Below are 17,659 nucleotides of genomic sequence, written 5' to 3'. Positions count from 1 at the left end.
GAGCTGTGTATCTAATCCTATCCTGTGTGATACTGTATACTGAGTTGTGTATCTAATCCTCTCCTGTGTGATACTGTCTGCTGAGCTGTATCTAATCCTATCCTGTGTGATACTGTATACTGAGCTGTGTATCTAATCCTATCCCGTGTGATACTGTATACTGAGCTGTGTATCTAATCCTATCCCGTGTGATACTGTATACTGAGCTGTGTATCTAATCCTATCCTGTGTGATACTGTATACTGAGCCGTGTATCTAATCCTATCCTGTGTGATACTGTATACTGAGCTGTGTATCTAATCCTATCCTGTGTGATACTGTATACTGATCTGTGTATCTAATCCTATCCTGTGTGATACTGTATACTGAGCCGTGTATCTAATCCTATCCTGTGTGATACTGTATACTGAGCTGTGTATCTAATCCTATCCCGTGTGATACTGTATACTGAGCGGTGTATCTAATCCTATCCTGTGTGATACTGTATACTGAGCGGTGTATCTAATCCTATCCTGTGTGATACTGTATACTGAGCGGTGTATCTAATCCTATCCTGTGTGATACTGTATACTGAGCTGTATCTAATCCTATCCTGTGTGATACTGTATACTGAGCTGTGTATCTAATCCTATCCTGTGTGATACTGTATACTGAGCGGTGTATCTAATCCTATCCTGTGTGATACTGTATACTGAGCCGTGTATCTAATCCTATCCTGTGTGATACTGTATACTGAGCGGTGTATCTAATCCTATCCTGTGTGATACTGTATACTGAGCTGTGTATCTAATCCTATCCTGTGTGATACTGTATACTGAGCTGTGTATCTAATCCTATCCTGTGTGATACTGTATACAGAGCTGTGTATCTAATCCTATCCTGTGTGATACTGTATACTGAGCTGTGTATCTAATCCTATCCTGTGTGATACTGTATACTGAGTTGTGTATCTAATCCTCTCCTGTATGATACTGTCTGCTGAGCTGTATCTAATCCTATCCTGTGTGATACTGTCTACTGACCTGTATCTAATCCTATCCTGTGTGATACTGTATACTGAGCTGTATCTAATCCTATCCTGTGTGATACTGTATACTGAGCTGTGTATCTAATCCTATCCTGTGTGATACCGTATACTGAGCTGTGTATCTAATCCTATCCTGTGTGATACTGTCTACTGAGCTGTATCTAATCCTATCCTGTGTGATACTGTATACTGAGCTGTATCTAATCCTATCCTGTGTGATACTGTATACTGAGCTGTGTATCTAATCCTCTCCTGTGTGATACTGTATACTGAGCTGTGTATCTAATCCTAACCTGTGTGATACTGTATACTGAGCTGTGTATCTAATCCTATCCTGTGTGATACTGTATACTGAGCTGTGTATCTAATCCTATCCTGTGTGATACTGTATACTGAGCCGTGTATCTAATCCTATCCTGTGTGATACTGTATACTGAGCTGTATCTAATCCTATCCTGTGTGATACTGTATACTGAGCTGTGTATCTAATCCTATCCTGTGTGATACTGTATACTGAGCTGTGTATCTAATCCTATCCTGTGTGATACTGTATACTGAGCTGTGTATCTAATCCTATCCTGTGTGATACTGTATACTGAGCTGTGTATCTAATCCTATCCTGTGTGATACTGTATACTGAGCTGTATCTAATCCTATCCTGTGTGATACTGTATACTGAGCTGTATCTAATCCTATCCTGTGTGATACTGTATACTGAGCTGTGTATCTAATCCTATCCTGTGTGATACTGTATACTGAGCGGTGTATCTAATCCTATCCTGTGTGATACTGTATACTGAGCGGTGTATCTAATCCTATCCTGTGTGATACTGTATACTGAGCGGTGTATCTAATCCTATCCTGTGTGATACTGTATACTGAGCGGTGTATCTAATCCTATCCTGTGTGATACTGTATACTGAGCGGTGTATCTAATCCTATCCTGTGTGATACTGTATACTGAGCGGTGTATCTAATCCTATCCTGTGTGATACTGTATACTGAGCGGTGTATCTAATCCTATCCTGTGTGATACTGTATACTGAGCGGTGTATCTAATCCTATCCTGTGTGATACTGTATACTGAGCGGTGTATCTAATCCTATCCTGTGTGATACTGTATACTGAGCTGTATCTAATCCTATCCTGTGTGATACTGTATACTGAGCTGTGTATCTAATCCTATCCTGTGTGATACTGTATACTGAGCGGTGTATCTAATCCTATCCTGTGTGATACTGTATACTGAGCCGTGTATCTAATCCTATCCTGTGTGATACTGTATACTGAGCGGTGTATCTAATCCTATCCTGTGTGATACTGTATACTGAGCTGTGTATCTAATCCTATCCTGTGTGATACTGTATACTGAGCTGTGTATCTAATCATATCCTGTGTGATACTGTATACAGAGCTGTGTATCTAATCCTATCCTGTGTGATACTGTATACTGAGCTGTGTATCTAATCCTATCCTGTGTGATACTGTATACTGAGTTGTGTATCTAATCCTCTCCTGTGTGATACTGTCTGCTGAGCTGTATCTAATCCTATCCTGTGTGATACTGTCTACTGAGCTGTATCTAATCCTATCCTGTGTGATACTGTATACTGAGCTGTATCTAATCCTATCCTGTGTGATACTGTATACTGAGCTGTGTATCTAATCCTATCCTGTGTGATACTGTATACTGAGCTGTATCTAATCCTATCCTGTGTGATACTGTATACTGAGCTGTGTATCTAATCCTATCCTGTGTGATACTGTATACTGAGCCGTGTATCTAATCCTATCCTGTGTGATACTGTATACTGAGCGGTGTATCTAATCCTATCCTGTGTGATACTGTATACTGAGCGGTGTATCTAATCCTATCCTGTGTGATACTGTATACTGAGCGGTGTATCTAATCCTATCCTGTGTGATACTGTATACTGAGCGGTGTATCTAATCCTATCCTGTGTGATACTGTATACTGAGCCGTGTATCTAATCCTATCCTGTGTGATACTGTATACTGAGCTGTGTATCTAATCCTATCCCGTGTGATACTGTATACTGAGCGGTGTATCTAATCCTATCCTGTGTGATACTGTATACTGAGCGGTGTATCTAATCCTATCCTGTGTGATACTGTATACTGAGCGGTGTATCTAATCCTATCCTGTGTGATACTGTATACTGAGCTGTATCTAATCCTATCCTGTGTGATACTGTATACTGAGCTGTGTATCTAATCCTATCCTGTGTGATACTGTATACTGAGCGGTGTATCTAATCCTATCCTGTGTGATACTGTATACTGAGCCGTGTATCTAATCCTATCCTGTGTGATACTGTATACTGAGCGGTGTATCTAATCCTAACCTGTGTGATACTGTATACTGAGCTGTGTATCTAATCCTATCCTGTGTGATACTGTATACTGAGCTGTGTATCTAATCCTATCCTGTGTGATACTGTATACTGAGCCGTGTATCTAATCCTATCCTGTGTGATACTGTATACTGAGCTGTATCTAATCCTATCCTGTGTGATACTGTATACTGAGCTGTGTATCTAATCCTATCCTGTGTGATACTGTATACTGAGCTGTGTATCTAATCCTATCCTGTGTGATACTGTATACTGAGCTGTGTATCTAATCCTATCCTGTGTGATACTGTATACTGAGCTGTGTATCTAATCCTATCCTGTGTGATACTGTATACTGAGCTGTATCTAATCCTATCCTGTGTGATACTGTATACTGAGCTGTGTATCTAATCCTATCCTGTGTGATACTGTATACTGAGCCGTGTATCTAATCCTATCCTGTGTGATACTGTATACTGAGCGGTGTATCTAATCCTATCCTGTGTGATACTGTATACTGAGCGGTGTATCTAATCCTATCCTGTGTGATACTGTATACTGAGCGGTGTATCTAATCCTATCCTGTGTGATACTGTATACTGAGCGGTGTATCTAATCCTATCCTGTGTGATACTGTATACTGAGCCGTGTATCTAATCCTATCCTGTGTGATACTGTATACTGAGCTGTGTATCTAATCCTATCCCGTGTGATACTGTATACTGAGCGGTGTATCTAATCCTATCCTGTGTGATACTGTATACTGAGCGGTGTATCTAATCCTATCCTGTGTGATACTGTATACTGAGCGGTGTATCTAATCCTATCCTGTGTGATACTGTATACTGAGCTGTATCTAATCCTATCCTGTGTGATACTGTATACTGAGCTGTGTATCTAATCCTATCCTGTGTGATACTGTATACTGAGCGGTGTATCTAATCCTATCCTGTGTGATACTGTATACTGAGCCGTGTATCTAATCCTATCCTGTGTGATACTGTATACTGAGCGGTGTATCTAATCCTATCCTGTGTGATACTGTATACTGAGCTGTGTATCTAATCCTATCCTGTGTGATACTGTATACTGAGCTGTGTATCTAATCCTATCCTGTGTGATACTGTATACAGAGCTGTGTATCTAATCCTATCCTGTGTGATACTGTATACTGAGCTGTGTATCTAATCCTATCCTGTGTGATACTGTATACTGAGTTGTGTATCTAATCCTCTCCTGTGTGATACTGTCTGCTGAGCTGTATCTAATCCTATCCTGTGTGATACTGTCTACTGAGCTGTATCTAATCCTATCCTGTGTGATACTGTATACTGAGCTGTATCTAATCCTATCCTGTGTGATACTGTATACTGAGCTGTGTATCTAATCCTATCCTGTGTGATACTGTATACTGAGCTGTATCTAATCCTATCCTGTGTGATACTGTATACTGAGCTGTGTATCTAATCCTATCCTGTGTGATACTGTATACTGAGCCGTGTATCTAATCCTATCCTGTGTGATACTGTATACTGAGCGGTGTATCTAATCCTATCCTGTGTGATACTGTATACTGAGCGGTGTATCTAATCCTATCCTGTGTGATACTGTATACTGAGCGGTGTATCTAATCCTATCCTGTGTGATACTGTATACTGAGCGGTGTATCTAATCCTATCCTGTGTGATACTGTATACTGAGCCGTGTATCTAATCCTATCCTGTGTGATACTGTATACTGAGCTGTGTATCTAATCCTATCCCGTGTGATACTGTATACTGAGCGGTGTATCTAATCCTATCCTGTGTGATACTGTATACTGAGCGGTGTATCTAATCCTATCCTGTGTGATACTGTATACTGAGCGGTGTATCTAATCCTATCCTGTGTGATACTGTATACTGAGCTGTATCTAATCCTATCCTGTGTGATACTGTATACTGAGCTGTGTATCTAATCCTATCCTGTGTGATACTGTATACTGAGCGGTGTATCTAATCCTATCCTGTGTGATACTGTATACTGAGCCGTGTATCTAATCCTATCCTGTGTGATACTGTATACTGAGCTGTGTATCTAATCCTATCCTGTGTGATACTGTATACTGAGCTGTGTATCTAATCCTATCCTGTGTGATACTGTATACAGAGCTGTGTATCTAATCCTATCCTGTGTGATACTGTATACTGAGCTGTGTATCTAATCCTATCCTGTGTGATACTGTATACTGAGTTGTGTATCTAATCCTCTCCTGTGTGATACTGTCTGCTGAGCTGTATCTAATCCTATCCTGTGTGATACTGTCTACTGAGCTGTATCTAATCCTATCCTGTGTGATACTGTATACTGAGCTGTATCTAATCCTATCCTGTGTGATACTGTATACTGAGCTGTGTATCTAATCCTCTCCTGTGTGATACTGTATACTGAGCTGTGTATCTAATCCTATCCTGTGTGATACCGTATACTGAGCTGTGTATCTAATCCTATCCTGTGTGATACTGTCTACTGAGCTGTATCTAATCCTATCCTGTGTGATACTGTATACTGAGCTGTATCTAATCCTATCCTGTGTGATACTGTATACTGAGCTGTGTATCTAATCCTATCCTGTGTGATACTGTATACTGAGCCGTGTATCTAATCCTATCCTGTGTGATACTGTATACTGAGCTGTATCTAATCCTATCCTGTGTGATACTGTATACTGAGCTGTGTATCTAATCCTATCCTGTGTGATACTGTATACTGAGCTGTGTATCTAATCCTATCCTGTGTGATACTGTATACTGAGCTGTGTATCTAATCCTATCCTGTGTGATACTGTATACTGAGCTGTGTATCTAATCCTATCCTGTGTGATACTGTATACTGAGCTGTATCTAATCCTATCCTGTGTGATACTGTATACTGAGCTGTGTATCTAATCCTATCCTGTGTGATACTGTATACTGAGCGGTGTATCTAATCCTATCCTGTGTGATACTGTATACTGAGCGGTGTATCTAATCCTATCCTGTGTGATACTGTATACTGAGCGGTGTATCTAATCCTATCCTGTGTGATATTGTATACTGAGCGGTGTATCTAATCCTATCCTGTGTGATACTGTATACTGAGCTGTATCTAATCCTATCCTGTGTGATACTGTATACTGAGCTGTGTATCTAATCCTATCCTGTGTGATACTGTATACTGAGCGGTGTATCTAATCCTATCCTGTGTGATACTGTATACTGAGCCGTGTATCTAATCCTATCCTGTGTGATACTGTATACTGAGCCGTGTATCTAATCCTATCCTGTGTGATACTGTATACTGAGTGGTGTATCTAATCCTATCCTGTGTGATACTGTATACTGAGCTGTGTATCTAATCCTATCCTGTGTGATACTGTATACTGAGCTGTGTATCTAATCCTATCCTGTGTGATACTGTATACTGAGCTGTATCTAATCCTATCCTGTGTGATACTGTATACTGAGCGGTGTATCTAATCCTATCCTGTGTGATATTGTATACTGAGCGGTGTATCTAATCCTATCCTGTGTGATACTGTATACTGAGCTGTATCTAATCCTATCCTGTGTGATACTGTATACTGAGCTGTGTATCTAATCCTATCCTGTGTGATACTGTATACTGAGCGGTGTATCTAATCCTATCCTGTGTGATACTGTATACTGAGCCGTGTATCTAATCCTATCCTGTGTGATACTGTATACTGAGCGGTGTATCTAATCCTATCCTGTGTGATACTGTATACTGAGCTGTGTATCTAATCCTATCCTGTGTGATACTGTATACTGAGCTGTGTATCTAATCCTATCCTGTGTGATACTGTATACTGAGCTGTATCTAATCCTATCCTGTGTGATACTGTATACTGAGCCGTGTATCTAATCCTATCCTGTGTGATACTGTATACTGAGCCGTGTATCTAATCCTATCCTGTGTGATACTGTATACTGAGCTGTATCTAATCCTATCCTGTGTGATACTGTATACTGAGCAGTGTATCTAATCTGCTTGTATACTGGGGAGCGTCTTCTAGGATACAGGGCCTGTAGTATAAGAAACCTCCACAGTGACCCCTGCAGGCAGTAGGGAGTAGTGCAGCTTATGTGCAGCCTTGTGACATTCGGGGTTCACGTCGCCCTCTCCTGGGGGGTTATTGATATAATACAATGATGACTTCTACCCTCTGATGTTGGATGTGTCAGTGACCTCCTCGCTGGATAATCCCGGAAAGACATCAGACCAGGGCTAAAATAACCCCCCCCCCTCCCCCATACTGAGGGGCAATAATCAATATGTATCAGTCTGATAGACCATAATGTCTGATGTGTGAAGCTCTCTGGTAGTCGGTGTTATTATGGGGGCGCTGCGGTTGTCAGTGTTATTATGGGGGCGCTGTTCAGGGTGTAACTACAGGGGTAGCAGTGGTAGCGGCAGCCACAGGGCCCAGGACATTAGGGGGGCTCAGTGTTTTATTAAATAGGCCATTACTTCTGGAGTAACCTCAGCATATAATGGGCCCCATTTACTCACGGCTCCTGGTCACGGCGTCCTGCGCTTCTCCTTCCTTAGAGGCGGCTGTGATCAGGAACAGAGATCAATAAATAAGGCTGCAAACCCCACAAACACTGATATCATTCTTTCTTTCTTTCTTTCTTTCTTTCTTCCCTCCTTCCTTCCTTTCTTCTCCTCTCTCCCTTCCTTCTCCCCTCTCTCTTCTTTCTTTCTCTCTTCCTTCCTTAAAAAAACCCAAAAAAACCCCAAAAAACACTGATATCATATCATTGTCAGACCCCGCAATATAACTAATGGTAGTCCAGGAGAGGGGAGGGAACATAATACTCTGCTACTTACCTCTCCTGTGCTCCAGAAGGCTTCGGGTCTGTTTGGTGATGTCACAGACGTTATGTGGTCCAGGCCAACGCCATTATATATCGCAACGGCGGCCTGGATCAGGTGGTCTGGTCTAACAATGAAGAGATCTCTGAGGAGTGAACCACAATGGGGCATCATACTTGGGGTCCCACCATTTCTAGTTACACAACTGGCACTGTGGTTGTCACTGTCATCTTCTACAGTCGTGCAGTATACTGTATATACGCAGTATTATCTATCATCTATCTATCTATCATCTATCTATCTATCTATCTATCTCCTATCTATCTATCTATCTATCTATCTATCTATCTATCTATCTCCTATCTATCTATCTATCTATCTATCTATCTATCTATCTCCTATCTATCTATCTATCTATCTATCTCCTATCTATCTATCTATCTATCTATCATCTATCTATCTATCTCCTATCTATCTATCTATCTATCTATCTATCTATCTATCTATCTCCTATCTATCTATCTATCTATCTATCTATCTATCTATCTATCTATCTATCTCCTATCTATCTATCTATCTATCTATCTCCTATCTATCTATCTATCTATCTCCTATCTATCTATCTATCTATCTATCTATCTATCTCCTATCTATCTATCTATCTATCTCCTATCTATCTATCTATCTATCTATCTATCTATCTATCTATCTATCTATCTCCTATCTATCTATCTATCTATCTATCTCCTATCTATCTATCTATCTATCTATCTATCTATCTATCATCTATCTATCTATCTATCTATCTATCTATCTATCTATCTATCTATCTATCTCCTATCTATCTATCTATCTATCTATCTATCTCCTATCTATCTATCTATCTATCTATCTCCTATCTATCTATCTATCTATCTATCTATCTCCTATCTATCTATCTATCTATCTATCTATCTATCTATCTATCATCTATCTCCTATCTATCTATCTATCTATCTATCTATCTATCTATCATCTATCTATCTATCTATCTATCTATCTATCTATCTCCTATCTATCTATCTATCTATCTATCTATCTCCTATCTATCTATCTATCTATCTATCTATCTATCTATCTCCTATCTATCTATCTATCTATCTATCTATCTATCATCTATCTATCTATCTATCTCCTATCTATCTATCTATCTATCTATCTATCTATCTATCTATCTATCTATCATCTATCTATCTATCTATCTCCTATCTATCTATCTATCTATCTATCTATCTATCTATCTCCTATCTATCTATCTATCTATCTATCTATCTCCTATCTATCTATCTATCTATCTATCTCCTATCTATCTATCTATCTATCTATCTATCTATCTATCTATCTATCTATCTCCTATCTATCTATCTATCTATCTATCTATCTATCATCTATCTATCTATCTATCTATCTATCTATCATCTATCTATCTATCTATCTATCTCCTATCTATCTATCTATCTATCTATCTATCTATCTATCTATCTATCTATCATCTATCTATCTATCTATCTATCTATCATCTATCTATCTATCTATCTATCTATCTCCTATCTATCTATCTATCTATCTATCTATCTATCTATCTATCTATCATCTATCTATCTATCTCCTATCTATCTATCTCCTATCTATCTATCTATCTATCTATCTATCTATCTATCTATCTCCTATCTATCTATCTATCTATCTATCTCCTATCTATCTATCTATCTATCTATCTATCTATCTATCTCCTATCTATCTATCTATCTATCTATCTATCTATCTATCTCCTATCTATCTATCTATCTATCTATCTATCTATCTATCTATCTACTATCCATCCATCCATCATCCATCCATCCATCCATCCATCCATCCATCCATCCATCATCCATCCATCCATCCATCCATCCATCCATCCATCCATCTATCTATCTATCTATCTATCTATCTATCTATCTATCTATCTATCTATCTATCTATCTATCTATCTATCTATCTATCTATCTATCTATCATCATCTTAGTACAATTCCTCTCACCACTTCGCCTTCTCTCATAGTTTGTCCCTCACCGCGCTCCGTCAGCAGAGAAACAAGATGGCGGCCTCTATGCTGTGCCGGGTGTGTGTGACCCTTCGGGGCCCCGCGGTCTCTGCTGTGGCCCCTATCAGGGTGCAGTGGTACAGCTCGGGGCTGGCGGTGTCTGGAGCGGGTGAGGAGACCTTATATATAGGCGGGGAGGGAACTACTGAGCCCAGCCTGCCCGGAGACACCTGAGAGAACAGCACCAGGGAGACACTAGCCCCAGCATGACAGTGACAGCCAGAATACAGGAGATGATGGGAGTGATTGTCCTCACTGGTGTCTGTATATACAGGAGATGATGGGGGTGATTGTCCTCACTGGTGTCTGTATATACAGGAGATGATGGGAGTGATTGTCCTCACTGGTGTCTGTATATACAGGAGATGATGGGAGTGATTGTCCTCACTGGTGTCTGTATATACAGGAGATGATGGGAGTGATTGTCCTCACTGGTGTCTGTATATACAGGAGATGATGGGGGTGATTGTCCTCACTGGTGTCTGTATATACAGGAGATGATGGGAGTGATTGTCCTCACTGGTGTCTGTATATACAGGAGATGATGGGAGTGATTGTCCTCACTGGTGTCTGTATATACAGGAGATGATGGGGGTGATTGTCCTCACTGGTGTCTGTATATACAGGAGATGATGGGAGTGATTGTCCTCACTGGTGTCTGTATATACAGGAGATGATGGGGGTGATTGTCCTCACTGGTGTCTGTATATACAGGAGATGATGGGGGTGATTGTCCTCACTGGTGTCTGTATATACAGGAGATGATGGGAGTGATTGTCCTCACTGGTGTCTGTATATACAGGAGATGATGGGGGTGATTGTCCTCACTGGTGTCTGTATATACAGGAGATGATGGGAGTGATTGTCCTCACTGGTGTCTGTATATACAGGAGATGATGGGGGTGATTGTGCTCACTGGTGTCTGTATATACAGGAGATGATGGGAGTGATTGTCCTCACTGGTGTCTGTATATACAGGAGATGATGGGGGTGATTGTGCTCACTGGTGTCTGTATATACAGGAGATGATGGGGGTGATTGTCCTCACTGGTGTCTGTATATACAGGAGATGATGGGAGTGATTGTCCTCACTGGTGTCTCTGATTTCTTTCCAGCCGTCGGTCGCAGGAAACGTGCAGGACAGAGAAATCTCCAGAGGAGAGAGGTGAGAGCAGGAGCCCAAAATGTCACCCCCGACCTTTCATGATGATGTGCTGTATATTACGATAATGTGACCTCTCATACACCGCACTGTATCCCTGGGTCATGTGACCTCTCATACACCGCACCATATCCCCAGGTCATGTGACCTCTCATACACCGCACCGTATCCCCAGGTCATGTGACCTCTCATACACCGCACCATATCCCCAGGTCATGTGACCTCTCATACACCGCACTGTATCTCCAGGTCATGTGACCTCTCATACACCACACCGTATCCCCAGGTCATGTGACCTCTCATACACCGCACTGTATCTCCAGGTCATGTGACCTCTCATACACCACACCGTATCCCCAGGTCATGTGACCTCTCATACATCGCACTGTATCCCTGGGTCATGTGACCTCTCATACACCGCACCGTATCCCCAGGTCATGTGACCTCTCATACACCGCACTGTATCCCTGGGTCATGTGACCTCTCATACACCGCACTGTATCCCCAGGTCATGTGACCTCTCATACACCGCACTGTATCCCTGGGTCATGTGACCTCTCATACACCGCACCGTATCCCCAGGTCATGTGACCTCTCATACACCGCACCGTATCCTCAGGTCATGTGACCTCTCATACACCGCACCGTATCCCCAGGTCATGTGACCTCTCATACACTACACTGTATCCCCATGTCATGTGACCTCTCATACACCGCACCGTATCCCCTGGTCATGTGACCTCTCATACACCGCACTGTATCCCCATGTCATGTGACCTCTCATACACTACACTGTATCCCCATGTCATGTGACCTCTTATACACCGCACCGTATCCCCTGGTCATGTGACCTCTCATACACCGCACCATATCCCCGGGTTACCGCTTGTCATGTATTTTAGGTTCCGCCTCCTCGCACAGAAAAGATGTCTGCAGATCAGGAGTGGAGCAGCGTGTACCCCACAGCCGCCTCCTTCAAGCCGTCAGCCGTGCCGCTCCCCGTGAGGATGGGGTACCCCAAGAAGAAGGCGGCGCCCCCAGATAAGATTGGGAACTTGGAGCTGCTGAAGGTAAATTCCCCTGAGCATTGTGGGAAATATGGGGGGGGGGGGGGAGGGAGCAGCTGCAGCGTGTCGCCCTCTGTGAGAAACGTAATTGGTCAGTTCACGGCAGAAACTACAACTCCCAGCATGCACTTTTTTTTTTTTTTTCCCAGATTCCCAACTTTCTGCACTTAACGCCGGCGGCCATCAAGAAACATTGCAGCGTCCTGAGAGGTGAGGTGTGCACGTGACACACGGTGCTCCAGTCACATCCAAAGCTGCATTCACCATTCTGGATACTTGGAATTAGTCTGAACTGTGTTAAGAAACACCCCAAGGTGCAGACTTGCAAACTATTTGCTCCATATATCTCCTTGAGTGAAACCTAGCCTTCTACTCTAGTCACATCCAAAGCTGCGTTCACACCAGTTGGATTGCGGTCACGCCCTGACGTCTTAGCTGAGATACCACGAGCTCGGGTACATTGGCGCTTGTTCTGTGAGCTACATGTAAACTCTGCCTTATACTCCAGTCACATCCAAAGCTGTATTCACAGTTCTGCTGGACACCAGTGTAGCTACTAGACGGTGCAGCAGAGCCGAACACTGAACTAGTAGCTGCTGCGACCAACAGTATTGTGGCTGCAGCTTTGGATGTGAATAGTGTTTGACATTAGTCATCATATTATATAGAAACCAGCTCTGGTGTAATTGCAGCATTGGATGTGACTAGAGCATAAGGCAATTAACATTTTATTTAGAAAGCAGCCTTATTGTCACCGCAGCTGTATATGTGACTGGAGTACAAGACGGTTTTTAGCATATCAGTACTATTGTCATGACATCTTTGGATGTGACTAGAGTATGAGATTTATCAGCATATCCTGTAGAAACCGGCAGTATTGTGATTGGAGCTTTGGACGTGACTAGAGTAGAAGACCATTATCTGCATTATAAATATAGAACCTGCAGTGTTGTAATTGCAGCTTTGGACGTGACTAGAGTAGAAGACCATTATCTGCATTATAAATACAGATCCAGCAGTGTTGTAATTGCAGCTTTGGACGTGACTAGAGTAGAAGACCATTATCTGCATTATAAATACAGATCCAGCAGTGTTGTAATTGCAGCTTTGGACGTGACTAGAGTAGAAGATCATGATCTGCATTATAAATACAGAGCCAGCAGTGTTGTAATTGCAGCTTTGGACGTGACCAGAGTAGAAGACCATTATCTGCATTATACATACAGAGCCAGCAGTGTTGTAATTGCAGCTTTGGATGTGACTGGAGGATAAGGCCGATTATCGCCATTTTATGTAGAAAGCAGTTATATTGGAAGCTTTGGATGTGAATAGAGTGTTACTCTGTTATCTAGATTTCACCTATGAGGTGTTGCTCAGGGCTGGCGGGGGGTGCAGTTTTTGGCCTGGTTAGTCGCCCCCTCCCCCGGGGGGGGGTCAGGTCCAGGAATTGCTGATAACTTATATTAATTTCTCTGCGGTGTCCGATATAAATAACTTCGGGATAAAATTGCGATGATTTGATCCGGTCGTATTAATGTAAAAATGTTATTTGGCTCGTGGCGGAGGAGACTTACGTTACAGATGGTTATCGGAGCGGCAGGAATGTGCCGTTACCCCTCCCCCCACCACGCCGCGGCTTCATAGTCTGCGCAGACTGCTGTCAGTGTCACCCAGTGTCTGGTAGCCGCTTATCTCCGCTATTGTATATATGGCCAGCCTCGGTGTCAGTCTTCACTGTAGTTCTGGCATTCTATTCATGATCTAGGCAGCTCCACATATGAGGTATAGGTGTGATATTATATGTCTATTCTATGTATCCCCCAGAATCCTGCACCCTGTGACCTCGGTGTCAGTCTTTACTGTAATTCTCACATTCTATTCATAATCTAGGCTGCCCAAATATATGAGGTATAGGTGTGATATTATATGTCTATTCTATGTATCTCCCAGAATCCTGCACCCTGTGGCCTCGGTGTCAGTCTTCACTGTAATTGTGGCATTCTATTCATAATCTAGGCAGCCCAAATATATGAAGTATAGGTGTGAAATTATATGTCTATTCTATGTATCCCCCAGAATCCTGCACCCTGTGGCCTCGGTGTCAGTCTTCACTGTAATTCTCGCATTCTGTTCAGGGTATAGGGTGATCTATTTTATGTGCCCCCCAGAATTCTGCACCCCATGGCCGGCGGCTCTCACCAGTGATGACCTCTGCTCCCAGCATTTTCCCATCGAGCTCCAGTCTGTGGATTACGTGTCTGCCGGCCCGTCTCTCCGCAACCCCAAGGCCCGAGCGGTGACCTTACAGGTGGGTGTTATGGGGGTCCCTGTATAGTTGGGGGGGCCCCCGGCAGGTCACTGTCATGTCTCCATCCCCTCAGGTCAAACTATCCAATCTGAACCTGGACACTCACGCCAGGAGGAAGCTGATAAAGCTGGTCGGAGCGCGCTACAACCCCGAGGACGACGTCCTGACCATCCGCACCGACAGGTAGGACGTAACCCGCACCCCTGGAATCGGCGCCGTTATCGGGGTGCACGACTGATCCTGTTCTGCCTCATTGCAGGTGTCCGGTCCGGAAGCAGAATCAGGACTACGCCATGTACCTGCTGACCGTCCTCTACCACGAGGCCTGGGTGAGCGACAGCTCTGCAGCCTAAAATCGCCTCCGTTTGTTACAATGTATCGGCCTAAATCCTCCCAGCAGTGACCCCTCCTCCATTATACCAGCTTGGCTACACTGTTTGGGGGTTCCCGACATCAGCTTGCTGACTGTTTCCATTAGCCTGCAGCAGTGTGAGCGCAGCTCTGGAGCTCAGGGCAGTAAAAAACCAAATAGGCGTGCGTAGCCCCGGCGTGCGGCGCTCCGGCAGGCGCCATTGTTACCGCTAGTGGTTTTAATGTTGTGGCTGATCAGTGTGTACGATCACAGACCACAGCAGTTGCAGCAGTGACCCCTGCAGGCTGTCAGGCGGTACTGCACGCTGTACATACTCTATAGCCTGGAGCCTGCGCTCCCCCCGCCCCGCGCCCGCCACCTGATCTCGGGCCGCCGTCCCCCGTACACAACCCTGCTGGCGCTTTCATTACCTTTCAGTGGCTCTTTAATAATTCAGCGCCGGCCGTCGGATGAATCGCCTTTGATTGCTCTGAATATTTTATGAGCCGCTCTGACACTTGTGATTTTTCCATGATCCGGGGCGAGCGCTTGTGTTGGGTTGCAGGATGCAGGGGGGTATCCCGAGCGCCCGTCACCCCCCAAACCGATTCCCCCCAACTCTGACCCTACAAGAGCTGTCCAGGTAAGTGCAAGGTCTCTTGTGACACTACAACCCCCATCGTGTCCTGCCGTGGGCGAGTTGTGTCTCCATTACACGGGCAGCTATTACTCGCTGTTATCAGCACGACGCTCTCCATGTCTCTGCAGATAAGTGGCACGGTCGTCTCCACCGCCGGAACGGGCTGATAACAGGGGGCAATCGCTTGGGCTCCACAGATTTGGTGGACTGTCCCTTTAAGGAGGATTGCCGCCGTGTGTTTTTGGGTTTATTCTGGGGCGGTGTAGTCCTGACGTCTGACCTGCAGGGGGAGCTATCGCCAGAAATTTTCAGAACTTTCTTTAATTTGTAATTGGAAAGTTGCAAAAAACTGCAACAAAAACCTTCCCTGTGTGAATACAGCCTGACGTTTCATGGATCTATTGCTATTGAATGGTCTGGTTTGCTGTCGGGCTTTAGGACCCTGCATACTCCCTGCTGTGCTGCATTGTGGGAGATGTAGTGTTCACACTAGGCAGGAAATCCACAGATCTGATATGAGCCCAGGGTGACTGTGATTGTAATCTTCCCCTGCAGCTTTGGCTGTGACTATTGCACCAGTTTACATATAGAATTCTGATGGTTGTCATTGGAAATAGTCAGCAAGCTTGTCAGGCTCCGCCCCTAACAGCTGAGATCCTCTACCACAGGGGGGCAGGACAGTGCGTGGTGTGAATATGACACTTCCCAGATTACAGACCCCTCCCCCAAGCCGCAGGGCATGCTGGGAGATTTCAGCTCCTCATCATAATGTCATGTTGTTTTTGTCTTGACAGAAAACGGAAGCGTGGGAGAGCGAAAAGGAGGAGGGCGACATGGATGAATATCTCTGGGAGGGCAGCAAGTCCCAGCAGAACGTCCTGAACACGCTCGCCAGGTCCCTACGCGACTCCGCCTCCAGCGAACAGATCCTCCAGTCACCCAGCGTGCAGGAATACCGCCAGGCGATGCTGAACCTGCGAAACCAGGGCGAGAGCGAGGAAACCATCAGCTCCTACAAGGAAAGCGTCAAGAAACTGCTGGGTGTGGCCTAACCTGTCACATGACCTATCCCGCAATATGGACTGAAACGGAATAAAGCTCAGAGTTCTTTACTATATGTGACCGTGTTCACACTGCGCTGATTCTCAATATTGGCTGATTCAGCTCTGCTACCTCTGCATCATCACCACTAGGGGGAGCTCACTACATACAGATTATACAGTCACCACTAGAGGGAGCTCACTACATACAGATTATACAGTCACCACTAGGGGGAGCTCACTACATACAGATTTTACAGTCACCACTAGGAGGAGCTCACTACATACAGATTATACATTCACCACTAGGGGGAGCTCACTACATACAGATTATACAGTCACCACTAGGGGGAGCTCACTACATACAGGTTATACAGTCACCACTAGGGGGAGCTCACTACATACAGATTATACAGTCACCACTAGGGGGAGCTCACTACATACAGATTATACAGTCACCACTAGGAGGAGCTCACTACATACAGAGTATACAGTCACCACTAGGGAGAGCTCACTACATGCAGATTATACATTCACCACTAGGGGGAGCTCACTACATACAGATTATACAGTCACCACTAGGGGGAGCTCACTACATACAGGTTATACAGTCACCACTAGGGGGAGCTCACTACATACAGATTATACAGTCACCACTAGGGGGAGCTCACTACATACAGATTATACAGTCACCACTAGGAGGAGCTCACTACATACAGAGTATACA

General features: G+C 43.8%; 1 protein-coding gene across 1 annotated transcript; it reads left to right on the top strand.

Moving 5' to 3' along the window:
- Positions 1 to 10,357: 10,357 nt before the first annotated feature.
- On the top strand, positions 10,358 to 17,007 carry MRPS35 (mitochondrial ribosomal protein S35). Its single transcript, XM_075275440.1, has 8 exons — positions 10,358 to 10,472; positions 11,479 to 11,528; positions 12,428 to 12,595; positions 12,742 to 12,802; positions 14,761 to 14,900; positions 14,974 to 15,083; positions 15,160 to 15,229; positions 16,687 to 17,007. Exons 1-8 carry the CDS (start codon positions 10,358 to 10,360, stop codon positions 16,942 to 16,944), a joined length of 972 nt encoding a protein of 323 aa, XP_075131541.1. The 3' UTR covers positions 16,945 to 17,007.
- Positions 17,008 to 17,659: the final 652 nt, after the last annotated feature.

The sequence above is a fragment of the Leptodactylus fuscus genome, chromosome 5, assembly GCF_031893055.1.
Source record: "Leptodactylus fuscus isolate aLepFus1 chromosome 5, aLepFus1.hap2, whole genome shotgun sequence".
NCBI classification, from domain to species: Eukaryota; Metazoa; Chordata; class Amphibia; order Anura; family Leptodactylidae; genus Leptodactylus; species Leptodactylus fuscus.
Note: the sequence above shows the minus strand (reverse complement) of the source record. Positions and strands in the feature narration are given on the sequence as shown.